This window comes from Cetorhinus maximus, chromosome 5, assembly GCF_964194155.1.
Source record: "Cetorhinus maximus chromosome 5, sCetMax3.hap1.1, whole genome shotgun sequence".
Classification (NCBI taxonomy): domain Eukaryota; kingdom Metazoa; phylum Chordata; class Chondrichthyes; order Lamniformes; family Cetorhinidae; genus Cetorhinus; species Cetorhinus maximus.
Genome location: NC_135883.1, coordinates 67939441 through 67964267, shown reverse-complemented (window position 1 = coordinate 67964267; position 24827 = coordinate 67939441). Strand labels below are relative to the sequence as shown.

Here is a 24827-nt window from a genome sequence, read left to right as displayed (position 1 = left end):
CTGGCAGTACTGTGACCTATGGCTCAAAGGATCAAGGGATGCAGCCACTCCAGGATTTGAGCACATGGTGCAGGCCACGCTTCAGTAGAGAGCTGAGGGAGTGCTACGCTGTGCGCATCAAATGAGATGTAACAAGGCCATACCTACTCGTTCAAGTGGAGTGGCCAATACCCCTTCCCCAGTCAATACCACCAAGAACAGATTCACTGGTCCTTCAACCAATTGCTGCTTGGGTCTTGCTGTGCATGCAAATTAGTTGCAACATTTTCCTATGAAAATTTGCTTTACTATCTTCTTCAAGAACTGTGATAAATGTTTGCATTTATGTGAAGCATTATTTATTAAACAGAAAAAGAAGAGAGGGCTGATCAATTCACTTTGAACAGAAGATGGGGACTATTACAAAGGTTATGGGGATAGATGTAATGTGGAGTTGAGGCCACCATCAGACCAGCCATGATCTTATTTAAAGGCAGAACAGGCTAGAGGGGCCAAATGGTCCTGCTTCTGCTCCTAATTCAAATGTTCAAATGTTCCCCACCAATTCTTACAGTTCTCTCTTAGTCATCGTCAATCCTCAGGTTCTTAGCAGCATTATATGGAACCCAATGAAAAACCTTTGCACTAAACTAATTCTACAGGTGCAAGTGTAAGAGCTATGGCAAGTCCTGACAGTGTTGGATGCATGCGTGTGTTCTTGCACAATCTTTGCAATAGTAAATAACTGGGCCTGATGCACTGAAATCTGAACTGGGTTTCATAAAATCTCTCACATTTGCAATACACAATTAAAGTAAAAAAACCTATCTTCTAAACAAAAGTCTCACGAGTAAAGATCCTTTATGGTATCTGCTCTTAAATATAGGCATTACCAGGAGTCAGTTGCACATCAATAGGTCTGCTGAAATATGCAAGGGCTAATAACATTTCATTGAACAAGACCACAAAAGAGGGGAAAAAATTCATGTAAAGGTCAAGCAATTCAGAACAGTTTAGATACTCTTGGCTCTCTGACATGAACCAGTATATAAAACAAACATTTTAAGCTATTTAATACGTTTTGATCTTTGCCAAGTTGGCTCATGAGATAAAAGTTTTTGAAGATATTTCACAAGAGCCCCAAGTAAATACTTTTGCTTATCTAAAATGGCAAATAAACACAAATATTGATTTTTTTGAATAACAATTTGGGTTTGACAATTAATGTTTTATTTCTTAGAAAGATAGGAGAGTAAGTTATTCAGCTCCTTAAGCCTCTTCGGTCATTCAAATAGATACCTCAACTTTATTTACCAGCCTTTGATGCCTTTACTTAACAAAAACCCTATCAATCTCAGTTCTGAAAATTTCAATTAACCTTGAGCATCCACAGCCTTTCGAAAGTCAGAATTCCAGATTTCTTTCCACTACCCTTTGTGAGAAGTGCTTTCTGATTTCACTCCTAAATGGCCTAGTTCTAATTTTATGATAATACCCTCCTTTTCTGGATTCCCTGTATCCACTCTATCACATATTTTTAATATTTTAAACACCTTGATTAGATCACCCCATAATCCTCCAAACTCAAGGAAATAAAATCTGAACTTATGCAACCATTCCCAAAACATAATCTTTTAAGTCCTGGTATAATTCTGGTGCATCTGCAATGCATCCCTTCCAAGGGCAATGTATCCTTCCTATGGTCTGGTGCACAGAACTGAATCCATTACTCTAGATGGGGCTTGTACAATGAAGCATCACTTCCTTCCCTTTGTATTCCAACCCCTTGAGATCAAGGCTGATGTTTCATTAGTCCTTTTGATACCTATGCCATGAAGAAACAAAAGAAATTGGCCCATGCTTCTCAGCTCAAACTGATGCCTATTTTCAAGAACAATAATGCGCTGGGCCTCAGGGTTCTAAGCATGCAACATCTTGATTCAGTGAGCAGTTTTAAATTAAAGCAGAGACAAGGATTGACTGGAATGGAACTGATGTGCTACATACATAAGCATATGGGAGCAGCTGTTTAATTTCAAACCAGTTTTATTTAAATGGCCTCTTTCACCTCCCATGGGGTACACTCATGACGAGTAAATATCGTCATTCTCCTTCTCCCCCAATTCAACACCAGAGATCCTTCATGGGCTTAGCTGCTTGTAGTTCAAACACTATAGAATCCATGAGTGAAAATCATAAAAATACTCTGCTTCAAATCAAATGCTATTTCCCCTAGATCGGGAAGTGCTCAATTATGACGCTGTTCCATTCCTTTAACACCTTTTCTTAAAACAACTTGCATTTATAAAATTCCTTCAATGTCTCACGGCATTTCACAGGAGCATCACCAGAATTTGAAACTAAGCCACATAAGGAGATATGAGAACAGAAAGGGAGAGCCAGTGGCACAGTGGTAATGTTGCCAGTGGCACAGTGGTAATGTTGCCAGTGGCACAGTGGTAATGTTGCCAGTGGCACAGTGGTAATGTTGCCAGTGGCACAGTGGTAATGTTGCCAGTGGCACAGTGGTAATGTTGCCAGTGGCACAGTGGTAATGTTGCCAGTGGCACAGTGGTAATGTTGCCAGTGGCACAGTGGTAATGTTGCCAGTGGCACAGTGGTAATGTTGCCAGTGGCACAGTGGTAATGTTGCCAGTGGCACAGTGGTAATGTTGCCAGTGGCACAGTGGTAATGTTGCCAGTGGCACAGTGGTAATGTTGCCAGTGGCACAGTGGTAATGTTGCCAGTGGCACAGTGGTAATGTTGCCAGTGGCACAGTGGTAATGTTGCCAGTGGCACAGTGGTAATGTTGCCAGTGGCACAGTGGTAATGTTGCCAGTGGCACAGTGGTAATGTTGCCAGTGGCACAGTGGTAATGTTGCCAGTGGCACAGTGGTAATGTTGCCAGTGGCACAGTGGTAATGTTGCCAGTGGCACAGTGGTAATGTTGCCAGTGGCACAGTGGTAATGTTGCCAGTGGCACAGTGGTAATGTTGCCAGTGGCACAGTGGTAATGTTGCCAGTGGCACAGTGGTAATGTTGCCAGTGGCACAGTGGTAATGTTGCCAGTGGCACAGTGGTAATGTTGCCAGTGGCACAGTGGTAATGTTGCCAGTGGCACAGTGGTAATGTTGCCAGTGCCCCAGGCTAATGCTCTGGGGACCAGGGTTCAAATAATGTTAAATTCAGTTAATAAATCTGGGAATTAAAAAGCTAGTCTCTGTAATAGTGACTATGAAACCATTGTCAATTCTTCTAAAAACCCATCTAATTCACTAATGTCCTTTAAGGAAGGAAATCTGCCATTCTTACCTGGTCTGGCCTACACGTGACTCCAGACCCACATTAATACAGTTGACTCTTAAATGGCCTCTGAAAAGACCTAGCTAGCTACTCAGTCACAAAGTCTACCGCTACAAAGCCTACAAAAACAAATGAAACCGGACGGCATCGACCTAGGCACTGGAAGCGACAACGACAAGCCCGACCCTGCAAAGTGCTCCTTACTAACATCTGGAGAGCTGTCCCACAGACTAGTCAAGCAACAGCCTGAAATAGTCATACTCACAGACTCATACCTTACAGACAGTGTCCCAGACACCATCATAAAGACCACTGGCAGGACAGACCCAGCAAAGGTGGCAGCACAGTGGTATTCAGTCAGAAGGGAGTTTCCCTGGGAGTCCTCAACATCACTCATGGCATCAGGTCAAACATGGGCAAGGAAACCTCCTAATTATCACCTACTGCCCCCCACCCCAACCCCCTCAGCTGACGAATCAGTACTCCTCCATGTTGAACACCACTTGGAGGAAGCATTGAAGGCGGCAAGGGCATAGAATGTACTCTGGGTGGGGAACTTCAATGTCCATCACCAAGAGTGGCTCAGTAGCATTACTACTGATCGAACTGGTCAAGTCCTAAAGGACATTGCTGCTAGACTGGGTCTGTGGCAGGTGGTGAGGAAACCACAAAGAGGGGTAAACTTACTTGACCTCACCCTCACCAATCTACCTGTCGCAGATGAATCTGTCCATGACAGTATTGGTAGGAGTGACTAATGCACAGTTCTTGTGGAGACAAAGGGCCGTCTTCATATGGATGATACCCTCGATCAAGTTGTGTGGCACTACCAGCTGCGCTAAATGGGATAGATTTCAAACAGATCTAGCAACTCAAGGCTGGGCATCCATGAGGCACTGTGGGCCATCAGCAGAACTGTGCACAACCACAATCTGCAACCTCATGGCCCAGCATATCCCTCACTCTACCATTACCATCAAGCTGTGGACCAACCCTGGTTCAATGAAGAGTGCAGGAGGGCATGCTAGAAGAAAGCAGCAGGCAGACCTAAAAATGAGGTGTCAACCTCTTGAACTTGCAACACATGATTACTTGCATGTCAAACAGTGAAAGCAGCATGCGATAGATAGAGCTATGCGATTCCACAACCAACGGATCAGATCTAAGATCCACAGTCCTGCCATACCCAGTCGTGAATGGTGGAGGACAATTAAGCAACTAACAGGAGGAGGTGGTTCCACGAATATCCCCATCCTCAACGATGGGGAAGCCCAGCACATCAGTGCAAAAGTTAAAGCTGAGCATTTGTAACAATCTTCAGCCAGAAGTGCCGAGTGGATGATCCATCTTGGCCTCCGACAGAGAACACCAGCATCACAGGTCTGCCAACTCGATTCACTCCACATGATATCAAGAAATGCCTAAAGGCACTGGATACTGCAAAGGCCATGGGCTCTGACAACATTCCGGCAATAGTACTGAAGACTTATGCTCCAGAACTAGCTGCGTCCTTAGCCAAGCTGTTCCAATACCGCTACAACACTGACATCCATCCTGCAATGTTGAAAACTGCCCAGGTATTTCCTATCCACAAAAAGCAGGACAAATTCAACCTGGCCAATTACCACCCCATCAGTCTGCTCTCCATCAGCAGCAAAGTGATGGAAGAGGTCATCAATAGTGCTATCAAGCAGCACTTACTCAGCAATAACCTGCTCACTGACACTGAGTTTGGGTTCTGCCGGGGCCACTCAGTTCCTGATCTCATTACAGCCTTGGTTCAAACATGGATAAAAGAACTGAACTCCAGAGGTGAGGTGAGTGACTGCCCTTGACATCAAGGCAGCATTTGACCGAGCGTGGCATCAAGGAGCCCTTGCAAAACTCGAGTCAATGGGAGTCAGCGGGAAAACTCTCCACTAGTTGGAGTCATACCTAGCACAAAGGAAAATGGTTGTGGTTGTTGGAGGTCAATCATCTCAGCTCCAAGACATCACTGTAAGAGTTCCTCAGGGTAGTGTCCTAGGCCCAACCATCTTCAGCTGCTTCAGCAATGGCCTTCCCTCCATCATAAGGTGGGGATGTTTGTTGATGATTGCACAACATTCAGCACCATTCGCAATTCCTCAGATACTGAAGCAGCACATGTCCAAATGCAGCAAGACCTGGGCAAAAATCAGGCCTGGGCTAATAAGTGGCAAGTAACATTCATGCCACACAAGTGAGAGGCAATGACCAATAAGAGAGTCCGACCATCCTGCCTTGACATTCAATAACATTTACATTGCTACATTCCCCACTATCAACATCTTGGGGATTACCATTGACCAGAAACTGAACTGGACTAGCCATATAAATACTGTGGCTACAAGAACAGGTCAGAGGCTAGGAATCCTGTGGCGGGTAACTCGCGTCCTGACTCCCCAGAGCCGTCTACAAGGCACATGTCAAGAATCTGATGGAATACTCTCCACTTGCCTCGATGAGTGCAGCTCCAACAATACGTTAAAAGCTCGACACCATCCAAAACAAAGCAGCCTGCTTGATTGGCATCCATCCACCACCTTCAACAGCCACTCCGTCCACCACCAATGCAGTGGCATCAATGTGCACCGTATAAAAAGATGCACTGTAGGAACGCACCAAGGCTCCTTCGACAGCACCTTCCAAACCTGCAACCTCTACCACCTTGAAGAACAAGGGCAGCAGGTGCATGGGAACACCATCGCCTGCAAGTTCCCCTCCAAGACACACACCATTCTGACTTGGAATTACATTGTGGTTCCATCATTGTTGCTGGGTCAAAATCCTGGAACTCCCTCTCACAGCACTGTCAGCGTACGTACACCACATAGACGGCAACGGTTCAAGAAGGCAGCTCACCACCACCTTCTCAAGGGCAAGTAGGGATGGGCAATAAACGCTGGCCCAGCCAGCAATGCACACAACCCATGAAAGAATTTTTAAAAATGACCTAAAGCTTCAAAAAGAGGTGGATTTTAAGGAGTGTCTTAAAGGAGGAAAGAGAGAGAGAAAGGAGGGGTTCAGGAAGGATATTCCAGAGTTTAGGGCCTAGGCAGCTGAAGGCATGGCTGCTAATGGTGGGGCAATTAAAACCGGGGATGCTCAAGAGACCAGAACTGGAGGAGCACAGATAACTCAGGGGATTGTGGGGCTGAAGGGAATTAGAGAGGTAGGGAGGGGCAAGATCACGGAGGAATTTGAAAACAAAGATAAGCGTTTTAAAATCAAGGCATTTCTCAGTCAGGGCTAATGTAGGCCACCAAGGTTTCATACAGGCAAGGCAGGTTGAGCTGCATAAAAATTCAGAAAATAAAAAGAAAATGCTAGCGTAGTTGTGCTTGATATCTCGGCGTCAAAAAAACAGCTCTTCTCTGTTTCCTTCCCTCCCTAAATTTGCAAATACTACCTGTTAAAAAGGGATTTGCTTCTATATGATTAATATGAGGCTAGTTGGACTCTCCAGTCATATTAATTTAATGCTATAACAATATAACCAGGTTTGGATGCCATTCCATACACTCCCCATATTGAATAGTTTTCCCACTCACTATGCTGATTCATATATGAGCAATGGCCACTTGAGCGAGGCCATCAAGGACACAGTGGTACATATAGAATAATACCTCAGTTCAAATCAATGCTTTGGAGAAGGGAGGAATAAATTCCTACAAACTTGGAACATGAGTTAAGGACACAAAAATGCAGTTACTAAAGTACGTACTTATATACACACACTTAAATGTACTCAACTTGTTTTAGTTGTGTTGCGTATTTCACCCCTTGTACTGTACTCAGTAATAAATTTACTTTGCCACTTGTCCAATGCAGACAATACTCTCCTATCTTTTAACTAACTCTGTACCCAGTGTAGAATAAAAACCAATTCAGATTGGTTTAGCTAAATAGTGTCCCCACATTGTAATTTCTTTGGAATTTATGTAATATTCTCCCTAAAATTCCATCGCTGTCAGTTTAATTAGACATCTTTGATACAGTGTCTGAATGAAAGTCTTCTGAAAGACCATTCACCTAGATTGTAGGAAATTACATCACCTCGTGTAACTTCAAAGTTTTTAAGTCATGATGATCTTCTTCTAAAACCTGGTTGGTCATGTGTTACTGGGCTGTATAATAAAGTATTCTTTTTGCCCACTATTGCTTTTATCTGGTTCAAAACTTACGTGTTTGGATTGGATTCTTCATCCTTCTCAAATATAAAGCTATTATATTAGCCTGCTTCTAAAGTTTTTATACATTCATAAATTGACTTTCATGATAACCAATGCTCCACTAGTTTTCATAATCACTCCTTGAGCTCAGTCACTCCTGCAAGTGGGTCACATATACTCCATCATCAGAAATACACTTTTATTGTCCAATATGTGGTTAAACAATACTATGACCATGGTAGCCAGTACATGCACAAAGATACGTATTGCTATGTGCAGACGCCTATCATAGGAAAGAGATTGAAAAGTACTCTACTGAGACAAGGCTCTATCATAAATCATGCATGAACAGAATAATTTACCACAACATTCATGGTTGTTGTACTGTTATTTTAGGGTACATAGGGTTTTTTAAATTGGGAGGACAATGTAATTATGTTTACTCCCAGAGGGTATTAACTTTCACCTCTACTCCACTCTTGATATAACAGTGGAATTTTTATATCTGCTTCCATATTTTATTCCATTTTCTCTTGGCTACCCAATCTCTTTTTCGACCTGCTCCTCTATAATTTTGTATTCAACCAAATAGTCAACATCTCTCTACAGGATGTGTAATTATTTTTTAGTACATCACTTGATCATTTCTCCACTGATCCACTTCAGAGTATTTCTGTTTCCAAACCCCAGCTGCACTTGGCCAATTTAGTGCTTCTGAAGTATTCCATCTGTCAACAGAACATATTTATTCTCTACTAGTCACATTCCTTGTACAAGCATTACGTTGGCACATTTGATCCCCATTAAATCAGAGACTTCTATTCCCTGCTGAGCTCCTAACCTCAGTAAACTCGACAAAAATCAGGCAAGCTGTTAATGAGCAGTGTATAAAGTGCCTAAAGATATCCACGCTATGAACAGAGGGATTTGCACAGTAACAGCACATTTATATCACATATAGGCAACAAACTTCACACCTAAACTGCTAACTCCCAGTTATTACACATCCACTTCTGTGACAAAAATACTTGTTTGTATTTTGCCTAATGAATTAACTCCAAGTCTTCTGGAGATACCCAACAGGCAGTGCCCCAGTGCATGTTGAGCCATGTCAATTAGCCTCCCTACTGAATTCCCTGGTCTCTCAGTAAGCAATAACCAAGGCTGGCCAACATTCACATGTACCTCCTAATGGCCAACTACAGGCTTGGAATGAGGCTGCCTACTTAGGTTGTGAAAAGTTGTGTTCAGGGAAAGAGGCAAGTACCAAAAAAAACATGTATGGTTATCGCTGCTGAAAATTTTCTATCACCAAAACAGCGACTGGAGAACTGGTAGTGCAATATACTGACTGACCAATGCACTATCCTATAGGAAGGCAGGATTCATGCTTCTATCTAAGATTAGCCAATCAATGTAGTTGAAATTCGGTGAGTGTAACAGCTCATTGGTCAATCTGGGCCTTGTGGTATATTACGCGGTGGCATTGGCAGAATCCTTATGTGCCTTAAGAAGTTAGACACATTTCCATTCTCAACTGGGAAACAGTACGCAATATGGGCAGTTGGGGGAATAAAAAGGGTTATTTTGAAATTAAAGTTCCCTAGAACTAAATATAAATGTTTATGTTCAAAAGCACTATTCAGTATATTCATCCCTTGACCCCTCCAGTCTGCTGTATACACAATGAATTACTTTACGAGCGCTTACACTTCTGGCTTTCAACCAATCCCCTGATGCTTCACTGCACAGAATTTACACACTCCTCCCATTTTCTTTTGGAATAATTACATTTAATGATGCCAGGGAGTAAGAGAGCATCTGTCATAGTTTAGCTATCAGCATTGCTTATTAATTACTAGAAATTAATGGTCTCCTAGGTAACACCAATCTCAGTGGGTAAGAGGATACTACTGCAGACTAGGTTTAAATACATCCCTAACCAAAGGCTACTACGGTTTACCAAAAGCTCCGATGACAGTCAACATTTCCAACTTCGACAGATTAAAAGGGCACTGCCATCTGGTAAAATGACTAATGTAAACGTCACTAGGTTTGTAAACTGACAGATAAAGGCCTCATGAGCCGACTGTCCTTATTCCGTGCTGTATAACTCTGAGCTACGTGGAACATTGGCCATATCAGTTCTGATGAAGAAAATTAGGAAGTTAAATAAATAAACAGGCAAAAGTAGAAACAGAAGCAGCATTTATATAGTGCCTTTCATATCCTCAGGGTAACCTAAAATACTTAACAGTCAACAACTTGCTTTTGAGGTGAAGTCATTCTTATGGTGTGAGGCGCAGAACTTCAGCAGCTAATGTGGAGCTTCCTTAGAAACTGCTGGTCCTTCTGCAACTCAAGCAGAGTCAGCAGTGAACTCTGGCAATATTATCAAATGTTCATAACCTCCTCACCTCCTCCCCACACCCCCAATAACATCTTCCAACAGCTCTTATCCCAAGTGCCATCCATTTCATTGTCAGTATAGTAGAAGATAGCTTGCTGTGTGTCACAGACTTCAATGTTCAGTCAATCCTTAGTTACAGGATTTGTTAGAGACATTCCTACCATGCTGATTCTTTCCAGGCAGCTGAGCAACGGTTCCCCGTTGTCAGGGTCCTCCCTCCCTACAAGTTTTTCCTTTTTGCCACCAAGCCACTACACAGCTTGGTTTCAAATCTTGCACATGGGCCAAAGGTGCTCCGAGCCATGACAACATATGACATATCCTTAACTCACGCTGTGATTTAGCTGTCACTTACAACAAGAAACTGGATTTGAACCCAGGGCACAGTGTTCCAACTAACTGCAACGCTCGGCCACAGCTTGCCACAGAACAATAGCATACTTTCAAAAGGGAAAGTTTCATTCAGCATAGCAGAATAAATAAATCCGGAATGAAGAATACGATGGATTAAGTATTAATTGACTGCATTAAAATGTAAAAATATCAAACCAGATCAAAGCTGGCAGCACAATGAGCTACAGTTCCGATCCACTGCAGCCCAAGGTTCACACCTGCAATTCCTTGCATGTCAATTAATTGATTCCTGTCTCAGGAAGCAACAAAGTAGAGGCCAGGTACCTCACTGGAGAGAAGTAAATTAGAGGATAGAATAAAATGGTCTGCTCTCACGAACCAGCTGTAGAGCAACAAGGTCAAGGGACAATTGGTCTGACCCACGGGTTGGAGAAGGGTCATTCACAGGTATTGTGACAAGCTTAAAAAAAGAATAAAAATCTTAAAGTCAGGTTTAATAGAGGGTACACAGGACATTGAAGCAGAAAAACTAAATGCGGAATTAGTGATATTCCCATTCACCAGTTCAATGAGCGCAACACAAGTTTTTTTTTCAGCAGACTATACTTTCCTTAAGATGCAGAAATATGAACACAATCCACAAAGGGATACGCTTAGAGGAAAATACCAGCTTCAATCTGCCTTCAAATGTGCAAAGATGTCTTTAGAAATGCTGCAGGGCTCAGAATGGACCTAATCAGCCGTGGTAAATTGAAACGACAACTGCACAGGTGCAAAAAAAAGTTGATGAACTTGTCTCACGGGAGACAGAAGTGGAAGAGAAAAAAAATCTAGCAACAGAAGACAGCCAAAGGCTAATTAGCCTTTCACAGTCTAACTTACAATCATACAGAGGATTCACACCATTAGGAGGCAACAGAATAGCAAATGCCACAACAAAACATAGTTTTTAAATTAAATTTGACAGATACCATCAAGAGAGACAAATTTTGTTCTCGAAACCAAAAATGCTGGAAATAGATACTCTTTCAGCTGCTCACTGATGTAAGGGGGCCAAGGTAGAAGCGTTCATGTCGCGGCCCTGTTTCAACCAATTCTACCACCACCACGCACAGCAAGTAGTGTATACAACATTTTCGTACCGCTGATTTCATCAAGTACCAACATCATGCCTGAAGACGGAAGTCGTCGATGTCAGAAACATGGGTCTTTTTCAAGGCCAGCATTGACTACTATATCTGCTAACGTTGAAGGGTTCTCTGTAGCTAAACAAAACATCCTCGCTACATTATGCAATGAGTTGCAGTGTGATGTCCTCTGCCTGCAGGAGACACATAGAGGAAGTGACAACAACCACCCAAAAATACCAGGAATGTTCCTGGTTATTGAAAGACCTCATCGACAATATGGCAGTGCTATATTTGTTAGAGATGGATCAGTTGTAGAAGCCACTTCTAAAACAGAGGAGGACATCATCGAAATTCTAACTGTAGAGCTGAGCAAAGTAGTAGTGACCTCAGTGTACAAGCCACCTGGCACAGATTTCAGCTTCTCTAACCCTTTACCCAACCTGCACAGTAAACCACAGATCATCATTGGAGGCTTTAATAGCCACAGTACCCAATGGGGGTACAAGGAGTCTAACAATGATGGAGAAGCAGTCGAAAAATGGATGGACGTTAACCAGTTTAGTCTCGTCCACGAACCTAAAGTGCCAGCCTCCTTCCACAGTGCCTGCTGGAAGCGTAGTTATAACCCAGATCTTGCCATTGTCAGCAACGACATCGCTGGCCTCTGCAAGAAGCTTGTCACAGACCCAATACCACAGACACAACACCGTCCTATTGGTATCCAGGTAAATGCAGCAGTGTTACCAACCGTCGTACCATTCAAAAGGCACTTCAACTTCAAGAAGGCCGAATGGAACGGGTTCATACGAGCACTTGACCGTAAGGTTAAACGTATTAAACCATTACCTGAGCACTACAACCTGTTTGCAAAAGCTGTCCAGAAAACAGCCAGAAGGAAGATCCCCCAAGGTTGTAGAGCACACTACATCTCTGGTCTCCCCAAGGAGAATGCTGAACTCTACTGGGAGTATGTCTCAATGTTTGAATCTGACCCTTTCTCAGAGGAAACAACATCTACCGGTGGGAGGGTGATGTTAAGTATCTCTCAAGAGCGTCAAAACACCTGGGACACCTTGATAGAGACAACAGATCTTACAAAAAACAGCAAGAAGGCATGGTCTCTCATACGCAAACTTGGAGGCGATCCCAAGAAAGCTGCCCAACATCCAAATGTGTCTGCAAACTAAGTTGCACACCAGTTGCTCCTAAATGGAAAAATCAACAAAAAACAACCAAGAGCACAACTAGATAGGAAGAAGTACAGCGATGACCCATGGTGAATGGTTCAGTGAAGCCAGGAAGAGCTGGAAACTGGTGTATCTAGTCTAAAACACGGGAAAGCAATTGGTCTTGACAACATAGCAACGGAGCAGATAAAGCATTTTGGACAAGCAAAAAAATGGCTCCTACAATTGTTCAACCACTGCCTGGCAACAACAAGCTATGTAATATTTGGCAGAAGGCACATGTAATAGCACTATTAAAGCCCAGAAAAGATCCCTCAGATCCTAAGAGTTTTCGCCCAATTTCACTGCTTTGCCACACCAATAAGCTGTTTGAACGCCTGATACTCAATAGGATAGCACCAACTGTAGATGAGAAGATCATTCCAGAGCAAGCAGGTTTCCACCCCAGCAAATCAACAGCAAGCCAACTGCTCAACCTCACACAACATATTGAAGATGGTTTTGAGCAAGTGATGGTAACAGGTGCTGTTTTTGTAGACCTGTCAGCAGAATACGATACAGTGAACCATAGACGTCTCCTCTGCAAGATCCTAGAGGTGACAAAAGATATTCACTTAACAGAGCTGTTAGAAAGCATGCTTCAGAATCGCCGGTTCTATGTTGAACTAGGTGGGAAGCGCAGCAGGTGGCATATTCAGAAGAATGGTCTTCCTCAGGGAAGTGTGCTTGCACCGCTGCTATACAACATCTACATGAATGACCAACTTATAGGTGGTGTCACACACCATTTTATATATGCTGATGACTTATGTGTCACTGCCCAAAGCACTGATTTTAACACTGTGGAGAAACCGCTTTCTGAGGTCTTGGAGGGACTAACATCCTACTATGAAGGAAACCACCTTCGCGCAAACCCATCAAAGATGTAAGTTTGCGCATTCCACCTCAGAAACCGTGAAGCCAAATGCCAGCTTAAAGTAACCTGGTGTGGAGCAACACTGATGCATTGCAAGCACCCTATTTACTTAGGAGTCACCCTTGACAGATGCCTCACCTTCAAGAACCACATCGAAAAGACAAAGGCAAAAGTGAGCGCACGAAACAACATCCTGAATAAGCTCACTAACACAAAATGGGGAGCAAGCTCAAAAACATTGCAAACCAGTGCACTTGCGCTTTGCTATTCCACTGCCGAATACGCCTGCCCTGCATGGGGAAGATCTACTCATGCTAAGAAGATGGATGCCATTCTGAATGCAAGCTGCTGACTTATCACAGGTTGTTTAAAACCAACAAACACCAACAGCCTATATATCCTGGTGGGTATCGCTCCCCCGATATAAGAAGAACGTTAGCCAGCAAGAAAGAGCGACTCAATCAAACATCAGATGAGAGGCACCCTCTACATGGTCATACACCTACACCCAGCCGCCTAAAGTCAAGGAAGAGCTTCATGAACAATGTTGTTCCATTACAATCAACCCCATCTGAAGCCCGCATCGCCTTGTGGCAAGACCAGCTCGCCAGTCTCGAAAAACTCCCAGCGATGGAAATTCTACCAGATGAAAACCTTCCCCCAGGAGCTAATTGCAACTGGGCAACCTGGAAATGCCTTAACAGACTTAGGACTGGTGTAGGTCGTTCAAAGGTGTCACTAAGCAAATAGGGATATACAACCAGCCCGACAGCTTGTGAATGTGGAACTGAACCACAGACTATGTAACATCTCCTGCAATGCCTATCGCTAGAGGAACCCTGCACTGTTGCAGATCTTGCCGAATTCAACAACATGGCGCAAAAACGTGTCCAGTTCCGGCTGGGTCATGTATAGACTGTCCCTGGACACGATAAGACGACGACTGATGTAAGAGAGAAATGTCTTTAGGTTGGACCTCTCATCAAATGATGGGATCAAAAGTGCCAACAGGGAACATTAACATTTGGCTCTTTTTCAAATATTGATTGATGATCTGTGTATTTCTGGCATTTTCTGTTTTTGACTTACATTTCCACCATTTGCAATTCTTGTTGTTCAACTTTGCCTTAAAATTTACTTTGAATTCTCATCATGAAAATTCTTTGTTTCTGTTCTGTTCTAGAATTGAGCCAGATCTTCACCAATGCAAGTGTACTACCGTCAACTTCAAAGCACAGAAAATATAATAGTTCACTTCATCTGCACTTTTGGTTTTCCCTCATTTTACTTCAACATTTCTTTCAGAAGACTTGGCTGAGATAGGGAACTCCCTCCAGGATAAATTGCAGAGTGACCCAATGAACTCTACACCATATACAAATGCATTGTGCCACTGCACAGGAAATCTCAGTAGCTGATTTTAGTTCAAAGAAAACGAATGGTAATAAAGGAATATTTTCAGAACTTCATACAAGTTTTACAGTTCCACAGTTGCAGAAATATGTTAGCAGTAAATACTACTGCTTTACTTCACTAACTTAGCTATCAACCCATGCCACAAACTCTGTACCCTTGTCAATAATTTCAGCCCATGCCACTGTCCCAAGCTGTTGAAACCTCTACTCAATATTTGACCCCAAGCTTAGCTTCTGACCCCATATCCTCTTCACCTTAAACACCAACTATTTACAGCACCATTCAATCAACCACCTCCATCCCTGCCTCAATTCATCTGCTGCTGAAACCACTTATGCAAGCCTTTATCACCTCCAGCCTTCTCCTGGCTGATCTCCAATTTTGCACCCTCCCTAAACTTAAGCTCATCAAAAACTTAGCTGCTTGTAACCTATCCTGCTCACTCATCACTGATGTCCTCCTGACGTAAAGATTGGATCCCAGACCCCAAAACTTCAAATTCTAATTTCTCCTGATCTCCATCTTCGTAAATTCAGCTGTTTATACTGTTTTTCCAGGATTTCTGGAGTGTTAGCAGGATATTGGAAGGGGCCTATAGAAATTCTACTCTCAACAGTAAGATTATAAGGTGCCAATAAGACAACTTTTACCTTGAGGATAGCATACATTTACAATTTTTTTTTTTACTTTGCAATACAGAAACATATCATTGCAGGAACTTAACACAAAAACATTGTGCTTAAAATTCTGTGATAAATTTCAACAATCACGTCGGCAGCAGGTAATGAACAGCTAACATCTATTGACAGGGAAGAAGCACAGAGGGGGAAAAATGTCCACGGCTTATCTAAGCGACTCATGACCTCATATCCAGAGTGCCAAAGTTAGGACAATCTGGTCTCAGCTAGGTTATAAAATTAAGAGGAGAGAAGGGTTTTTTTTTAAAAATACATAGCTCGTAATGCTGCAACAGCAAAGATAGAAAGTCAGCTTACCTCCATAGCCAGGGCTGCAGTCTGCTGGTCGTAGTGATTCAGAAGATTTGGCATAAATGTCATATTGTAAGGCAGATCATGGCACATTCTCAAGGAAATTGGTTCACAGGCAAACATACTGTGGCCACTAACGTGTCCCAGAAATGCAGACAATGCATAAAATGTCCATAACATCTCCCTGACAGTCACAGCCATAACTGCAGCGTTCAACACTAAAAACTCCTTTTCTTGCTAAATGAAGGAAGAAAAACAGGTTCACTAATTGAATGTTTGCTTTTTTAATCTTCTTTGTTTGCTTGCTCAAACCACCATTCACGAACACAAACTTGTTCAGGCCTCTCTTTCAGTCATGGGTATCTGGAACTCATCAGTGCAGTACTCATCATTTTTCTCTTTTACATAAAATAATTTTGTTTCCTTAACAGGCCATTAAAATTAGGTTCTGGCAGTCAACTGCTTTCTTTTGTTGTCTGGTGAATTTCCATGTGACTCTGTTACTTAGCCACATTCCCAAGCAATGGTTCCCATTCTAGTCCAGAAGGTTCTCTCCCCAAATCAAGGGTATTCTTGTGACCTATAAACAACCATACAAACAGAAGTTACTAGAGGTGTTTCATGCCCTGCTTATAATCAACATCTGCCCCTTTCTGTTGTTATGGTTCTACATGTGTTAGTCACCCTCTGGTACCCAACACAAGCGACCAGTCTTCTTGTGCAAGCATCTTTGGTGACTGCTGACAGGTTATTTGAAATGGGGAAGGACAATATGAAAGAGTCAAATCCTGTCTGCACCCAACATACCCAAACGCACACCTTAAGCAGGAGTTTCTGAATGACAATTGCAAACAGAAACCCGTGCTGATAAAGCCAACCATAAGGACCCTGCTGTCATACTAGGATCGGCCAGCCATAGGGATCATGCTGTCATACTAGGATCAGCAAAGGCCAATGATCGAATTAACTGGTTCAGATAAACAGAGCCAAATATGTTTTTATACATTTTTGTGCTATGAACATCCCATTGTACAGGCATGAGCAAACAGTAAAATCAAGTTCCTGTCCAGACCTTGAAAAGTCAGGATTTTTTAAAAAATCAACCTTTGATACACATCTTTCTACACTTTCTCTTTACTTGATACAGAGTCCAACAATGAAAGGACACACTCTTTTGTAGTGGTGACAATGAAATGACATACATATGTATGTAAAAAATGCATTAAACCTTTGAGGAACACATTTATAACTGGTACCATGACCCCATTACAAAACCACTGCACATCATGTACTCTGTAAGACTCTTTGCAGAAGCCCATTAAAATATTTACGCTTTTACATTGTCTATTTTCACTGCTCTTCAGAGAAGACACTCACTTTCATTTTTATAGCCAGATGTAGGATTTGCTGAGCTCCACTGTGAAGAGACTCAATTGATGCATTGTTAAAACACAGGGGACGGGTTTTCTTCGTTTGCTACCTTAATGTCGATTCCCTTAATATGCAGGCACAATCGACTGAATTTTTTGTGATGGTTTAAAAGCTATTAGCTCTCTGTACATTTCTACTATGAACCGCAGCCAAACATGGGGAATCCATACGTCTATTATATTAGAGGAGTGCAGTTGATAAAGTGGCTTTTAACTGTATCTCTGCCATGCCTACTCTGACAGATCCCAAATGCCCTAAGACACCAATGAAGCATTCGCACATTGGTCAGTTGTCTCAAAGCTATGATCACTAACTCTATGAAGGGTCCTATTTCAGACAGTACAGAGCAACATGGTAAAGGCCCCGTCAGTAATCCAGACTACTTTGCACTGTAGCTAAGCTGTTATGAAACAGAGTCAGACAATGCAGGCATATTAACGAGCTTTCTGGAGATGCGAGGGCAGCAGCGGGCATACCTGCAGCATGATGTATATGAAGTCTTCCTGAAGCAACTGCAAAGGCAAAATGCAGACTGTTTTATACTGTGTACCAATAGTCACTTCTTAATAATACAGGTTCCCAGTAACCTTGTACAAAAGCAAAATACTGTGGATGATGGAAATCTGAAACAAAAACAGAAAATGCTTAGCAGGTCTGGCAGACATCTGTGGAGATAGAAATGGGGCTAATGTTTCAGGTTAGATTTATTTCTAAGATTAGGTATTAAGAGAGGTAACTCACAAACAGCCGACCTGCACATCAGGATTGACTGCAACTAATAAGACCATGCCTGTGCTCATTTTCACATCTCGTGGTGCTTGAATAAATATATCAATTTGACACTGAAGCACTGGATGTGAATTAAATGTCAGCCATGGTTCAGTTGCTACCACCCTTGCCTCTGAACCGAAAGACTGAGTTCAATTCCCAATCCAGAGACTTGAGCACAAAGATCTGCTCCAGTGCAGAAGTAAGGGAATGCTGCACTGTCAGAGGTGCCATCTTTTAGATGAGATGTTAAACAGAGGCCCTGTCTGCTCTGTCTCAGTTCAACCTAAAAGATCCCACGGCATTATCTTTCTCAAATAGGAGCTGGGAATTCCCCACCCCAAAGCCCTTGCAAATATTTATTCCTCAATAAAAATCATTTAAAAAAAGAGATTATCTGGTCATTATCACATTACTGTTTTTGGAAGCTTGCCATGCACAAATTGGCTATGGGTTACCTACATAACAACAATTACTACACTTCAAAAGTAATTCATTAGCTGTAAAGTGCTCTGGAACATACTGAAGTTGTGAATGATGCTATATATAAATAAAATTTTTGTTTCCTTTTTTCACATAACTAGCATAACCCAAAATAAACTTTTAACTCATACAGTATACAGTGTTATCAGTGTTGGGTACAGCAAGTGATTAGGAATGCAAATGGAATGTTGTCATTCATTTCAAAGGGAATGGAATATAAAAGTAGGAATATGTTGCTACAGTTGTCCACGGTATTGGTGAAACCATATCAAGAGTACTGTGTACAGTTTTGGTCTCCTTATTTAAGGATGGATATAAATGCGTTAGGAGCAGTTCAGAGAAGATTCACTCGACTGATACCTGGGATTTGGGGGGGTCATCTTAACAGTAAAGGTTGGACAGGCTGGGCCTGTATCCATTGGAGTTTAGAAGATTGAGAGGTGATTTTATTGACAGGATGGATGCTGAAAGGATGTTTCCCCTTGTGGGCGAGACTAGAACTAGGGGACAGTTTAAAAATAATGAGTCTCCCATTTAATACCGAGATTAGAAGAATTTTTTTCTCAGAGGGTTATGAATCTTTGGAACACTCTTCCCCAGACAGTGGTGAAAGCAGGGTCAATGAATATTTTTAAGGCAGAGGTAAATAGATTCTTGACTAGCAAAAGTTATCAGAGGTAGGCGGAATGTGAAATTGAGGCCACAATTAGATCAGCTGTGATCTTACTGAATGGCGGAGAAGGCTCGAGGCGCTAAATGGCCTACTCCTGCTCCTAATTCATATGGACACATTTTCCCTACGCAGCATGGCAGCTTTTAAAAACTGAGAACAAAAAACTGATAACAGAATATGTAGTTGGACTTAAAAATTAAAACAATAATTTTGGGAGAGAGCAAACTCTACTTTCCAACCAAAGAACTAGTGCATTTTGGATTACAACTCAAAAAAGAATTTGACAGCTTTCTCTTCAGCATATAAATGAACCTGCTTCGCAATCTTGGTTATGATTACACAGTTATCAAGTTACAGTATGCAGGCGTTTGTCTAGATCTTTCACTCTCCACTCACAATTCAATGTGCCTTCCCATCAGCCGTTTTTTAAAGGTCTCTCTGTAACATGCATGCTCCACTTTGAGTGGCAGGAATCTCATTACCTGGCCATTTGAAAGTCATTCCCTGGCAGTCGGGTGATTGCTATTTAAAAATAACTTCAATAACTTAACAAAGAGTGCAAAGAAAATATTCAAGTGCAATCTAATTTAAAAACTGAACTGCAGTAAAATGGCAGGCACACCCTTCTCCCTCCCCAATCTGCAACAGACCAGGACCCATTTAGCAAGGTTTATAAGTTTCTACTTCTGGCAATTAATTAATAAATTCTCATTTCAAACAGAATATACTATGGGAAGAAATATACCTGGGTAGAGGGATTTAGGATGGGAATTCCAGAGTGCGGAGGAACAACTGTTGAAATTCCTGTTATTGACAACAGTCAAGGCTCAGAAGGGAGACAGTACGAGATGGAGAACAGGACACATGGAGGTGCTAAAAGTGGCATGGAGCCAAAGATCCTAAAATCAATACACTGGAGTACAAGCAACTAGCAGAGCCTGGTGAAGCTGGGCTGATACATGAATTAGGTTTACATGGGGTAGAATTCAAATGGGAAGTTCTGCATAAGTTGGGAGTTTGTCTAGAGTAGAAATGGGAAAATCTTGGACAACTTCAGTGCCAAGGTGACAAAAGTACAAGCAAAGATTTCATCAGTGAGGGACCGGAGTACAGGCAGCATGGAAAATCCCTCAGCAGTGGTATTGGACAGTCTCAGTAATAAGCTTGATATGGCTAGTTAAGAGTCATAACAAAGAGTTGCACACACCCATGGATGAGGTGCAGCATGCGATTGTTCGCCAGGAGAGGAGTTATCCTTGGTGCCCTGGTCAATATTTATCCTTCAATTCTCACAAAAACATATCATCTGATCATTATCACGTTACTGCTCGAGGGAGTTGAATGTATGCAAATAGATTGCCACGTTTCCGACATTACAGTGATTACATTTCAAAAATACACAATTAGCTGAAAAGCACTTTGAGGCATCTAAGGCAATGAAAGGCGCTGTAAAAAAAAAGATTTTCTTTTTTTCCTATCTGCCAATCAATACAATGGCAAGGAGCAACAATTCTATTGCTCCAACTATAATACAGCAGCTAAATAGCACACAATTAGCTCTGAGTCATATGACTCGAAATGTTAACTCTGTTTCTCTCTCCACTGATGCTGCCAGACCTGCTGAGTTTTTCCAGCATTTTCTGTTTTTATTTTAGAAAACAATTAACATTGGATGGGAATTAATGCTCACAACTCTGAGGTACCAAAAATCCCATACCTTCTAAATTCTACTCTTAATTAAACATTGATTAATTTACAAATTAAATAATCCAATTTTTAATCATTCCCATTTTATGCTCCTTTATTCAATTCTGAATTAACAGCTACAGACTGTGTTTGCAAACACCATGTATGTGAATGAGTAGAACAGATCCTTCCTAAACCTCTTTGCCACGATAAATGGGATATCTTCAAAACTAATCATGTTATATTATCAGCCACAGCTTTATCCGCAAGGAATATCAGTAATACAGCACTGCATTACAAATTGGCTTTAAAAACGGTTCCAGAATAAGTTAAACTATAGTAAACCCATTTTTGTGAATTTCCTCCATCTCAGGTCTTCTCTGCATCCTCTGTGCCATGCTGCTCACCATTCTCATGAGGGCACCATGGAATCATTTGTTAATGAAAATTAAAATTTAAGTCAATCACAAGAGATAGTTCATAAATGGAGATTGCTGAGAATTTGAGTAATAATAACAGCAGGGTTTAATTCCAGACCAGGTTGAGCTGGTGGAGTTCTTACAGTTGAAGTTTATATGGGGTGGAGCTTGGTTGATGGGCAATTGGATCAACTTATAGGTAACAAAAGCATGAATAAAATTTTCAATGGTCGTGTGGATAGATAGGGTCAGAGTAGAAACAGATACTGTAATATTTGGGGACGGAAGCACATGGTCCTTGTGATGGAATTGATTGGGTTCGAAGCTTAGTAGGACACCAAGAATAAACATTGTTGAGTTCAGCCTGAGCAATTTTAGAAGTTGCAAATTTTGTGATGGCAGCCAAACATAATGGCATCATTTTGATGACTATTAATCTGTAAAAAGTTCTTCTTTATTCAAGACTTGATGCCCAACAGTTAGAGAAAGCAGTAGAATAAAAAGCAGTAACTGAATTAGAAAGTAGGTTAACTTGAGCAGTATTTTATTCTTTGGTTGTGGTGACACTGGCAAAGCAGCATTTATTGCTTATCACAAGTTGCACTGTGGAGTCAACCTTGTGAGAATGGAGTCACATACAGACCAGATTGTGTAGGAGTGGCAACTTGCACAGTCACTTTTGCTGGTCATAGCCCACATTTTTATTGAATTCAGTTTCACAAATTGCTATGGAGAGATTCTGGCTCATGATCTCTAAATTGCTAGAACCATACCCAGTGGGCTACCATACCCACAGACATGTGAAGGCTGAACCCAAGCTTAGGGATATTGTTGGCAAAGGACATCACACAGACGAGGAACAAGAATACAGTCTATTATCTTTATTAGTGGCACGCTGAACTTGCAATTCTAGAACTCAAACCTGCTGAGAGGAAAGTCTAGGGACTTAAAATGTTGCATATACACAAGTAGCGCTTAACCCTAGACGATTGCGCTAATGGAACTCAGGGCAAAATTGCCTACAATTCAGCACTGATTGGCAAACTCACTCAGATTCCATAATAATTACTGATTTAGTAAACATTTAGTAACAATTACTGAATTAATTAACCACAAAAACACTGGTGCCATTCAGGTCGATCTTCACTTTGGGAATGAAGGCACAATTGAACTGTAGAGTGGCAAGTCCTACTGTGCCTTGTTGTGGTTTGAGCCTGACTTGGGAACATTCAATAGGAACCTAAAGCAGAAATCACAAAGTTGTTTTGGTTAACCTAAATATTGAGAGGTAACCAAGAATCTCCAGAAGCATTGTAAGGGTTCTTAGCTACTACATTTTATTCTGTAAATTGGCAAGCTGGCTATATTCTCTTTGTTCTTCCCACTCAGCACTGCCACAGATATGGAAACTTCAAAGAAAGGGGATTAGGATCCAACATCCACAAATGTAAGTATCCTTTCATGGATTTCTTATTAGCACACAAAGCCCAATGGATTTGACAACAATGGCGAAGACAAGAGGAGGATTTCAAGTTAGAAAACACATATAGGCAAAGGGCAGAAGACGTTTCAAACTCTTCTGCAAACAGCAGTTGATGCTAGGTCAACTGTTAATTTTAAATCTGGGGTGAAAGATTTTTGTTACCCAAAGATATTAAGCGATTGTGAGGAGTTCTGTCACAGACCAGTTGGGATCTCACTGAGTGGCAGAACAGGCTCAAGGGGCTAAGCGGCCTATTCCTACGAGGAAAGCATTAGAAACCCATGTATATTTATAGACCGTAACCAGGAATCATTTAAAAAAGGTAAATACCTTGAAGTGGACCTGGGTGTACTCTTGATGGACCAGTTTAAATTGGCTTAACAGTCTCTCTGGACTGTCACTATCTTGCATGAAGCAAAGTTAAAAGTTGAAAAAAACATTCCCCATTGAAGCTCAGGTTTCTAATATACAAGGTTAGTGAAAAAAATAAAGGGCTATTGAGCCCATTAAAGAACATCTCCCACCTCAATAACCTTACTCTCCCAATATGACATCCAACTACTTTTTAAATGTCCCGAATATTTTTACTTCTGCTCTCACCCAGTTCATTTCAGAGCTTTTTGTCTACTGAGCAAAGCTCTCCATAAAGTTTTGTTTACAATTTTAACCAAATCTGGCCCAGATCTACATAACTCTGTCATTACACTATTTCACTGTATTATGAATAGTCCAAATTCATTTGCTTCCATTTACAAAATATAACAAAAATCTTTCAAAGAAGTTTTTGCTGACATTCAAGGTATTTCTTATTGGTTTTCATTTACGTTGGTTAATCTTATATTTGCAGCATTTTTAAAAATGTATTGGTTTTTATTCATTCATGGGATGTGGGCATCGCTGGCTTGGCCAGAATTTATTGCCCATCCCTAACTGCCCTTGTTTAGAGGGCATTTAAGAGTCAACCATATTATTGAGGATCTGGAGTCACATGTTGGCCAGACCAGGTAAGGACAGCAGATTTCCTTCCCTAAAGGACATTAGTGAACCAGATGGGTTTTTTATGACAATCGACAATGTTTTCATGATCATCATTAGGCTTTTAATTCCAGATTTTTATTGAAGTAAAATTCCACCATTTGCCATGGGCAGGATTCGAACCTTCTCAGAATCTTTCACAGGAAGTGGGCGTTGCTGACTAGACCAGCATTCAGTGTCCACCCCTAATTGCCCTTCAGAAGGTCATGGTGAGCTGCCTTCTTGAACTGCTGCAGTCCATGTGGTACAGGAACACCCACAATGCTGTTGTGATTTTGACCCAACATTAGTGAAGGAACGGCGATATAGTTCCAAGTCAGGATGGTGAGAGGCTTGGAGGGGGACTTGCAGGTGGTGGAGCTCCCATGCATCTGCTGCCCTTGATCTTCTAAGTGGCAGAGGTCACAGGTTTGGAAGATACTGTCAAAGGAGCCTTTGCAAATTGCTGCAGGGCATCTTGCAGATGGTACACATTGCTGCCACTGTGCATTAGTGTTGTAGGGAGTGAATGTTTAAGGCGGTGGTGCCAACCAAGCAGACTTATTTGTCCTGGATGGTGTCAAGCTTCTCAGGTGTTGTTGGAGCTGCAATCATCAAGGCAAGGGGAGAGTATTGCATCACATTTCTCACTTGTGCCTTGTAGCTGGTGGTCAGGCTTTGGGGAGTCAGGTGGTGAGTTACTTGCCACAGAATTTCCAGCCTCTGACCTGCTCTTATAGCCACAGTATTTATATGGCTGGTCCAGTTCAGTTTTTGGTCAATGGTAACCCCCAGGATGTTGATAGTGGGCGATTCAGTGATGGTAATGCTATTGACTATCAAGAGGAAATGATTAGATTCTCTCTTGTTGGAGGTGGTCATTGCCTGGCACTTGTGTGATACGAATGTGACTTGCCACTTATCAGCCCAAGCCTGAATGTTGTCCAGGTCTTGCTGTATGTGGACACAGACTGCTTTAGCATCTGAAGAGT

General features: G+C 41.8%; 1 protein-coding gene across 4 annotated transcripts in view; it reads right to left on the bottom strand.

Annotated features, from left to right (window-relative positions):
* Nucleotides 1-24827, bottom strand: part of LOC144680695 (frizzled-3) — a 135727-nt gene that overhangs the window by 109098 nt on the left and 1802 nt on the right. For 2 of the 4 annotated variants that reach the window (XM_078541944.1, XM_078541943.1), the window contains exon 2: nucleotides 15885-16458. In XM_078541944.1, the coding sequence (XP_078398070.1) occupies nucleotides 15885-16079 (195 nt within the window). In that variant the 5' untranslated portion in view covers nucleotides 16080-16458. Of the gene's footprint in view, nucleotides 1-15884; nucleotides 16459-17785; nucleotides 17933-24827 lie in introns of those variants that run through there. The other 2 variants (XM_078541945.1, XM_078541946.1) reach the window with 2 other exon arrangements.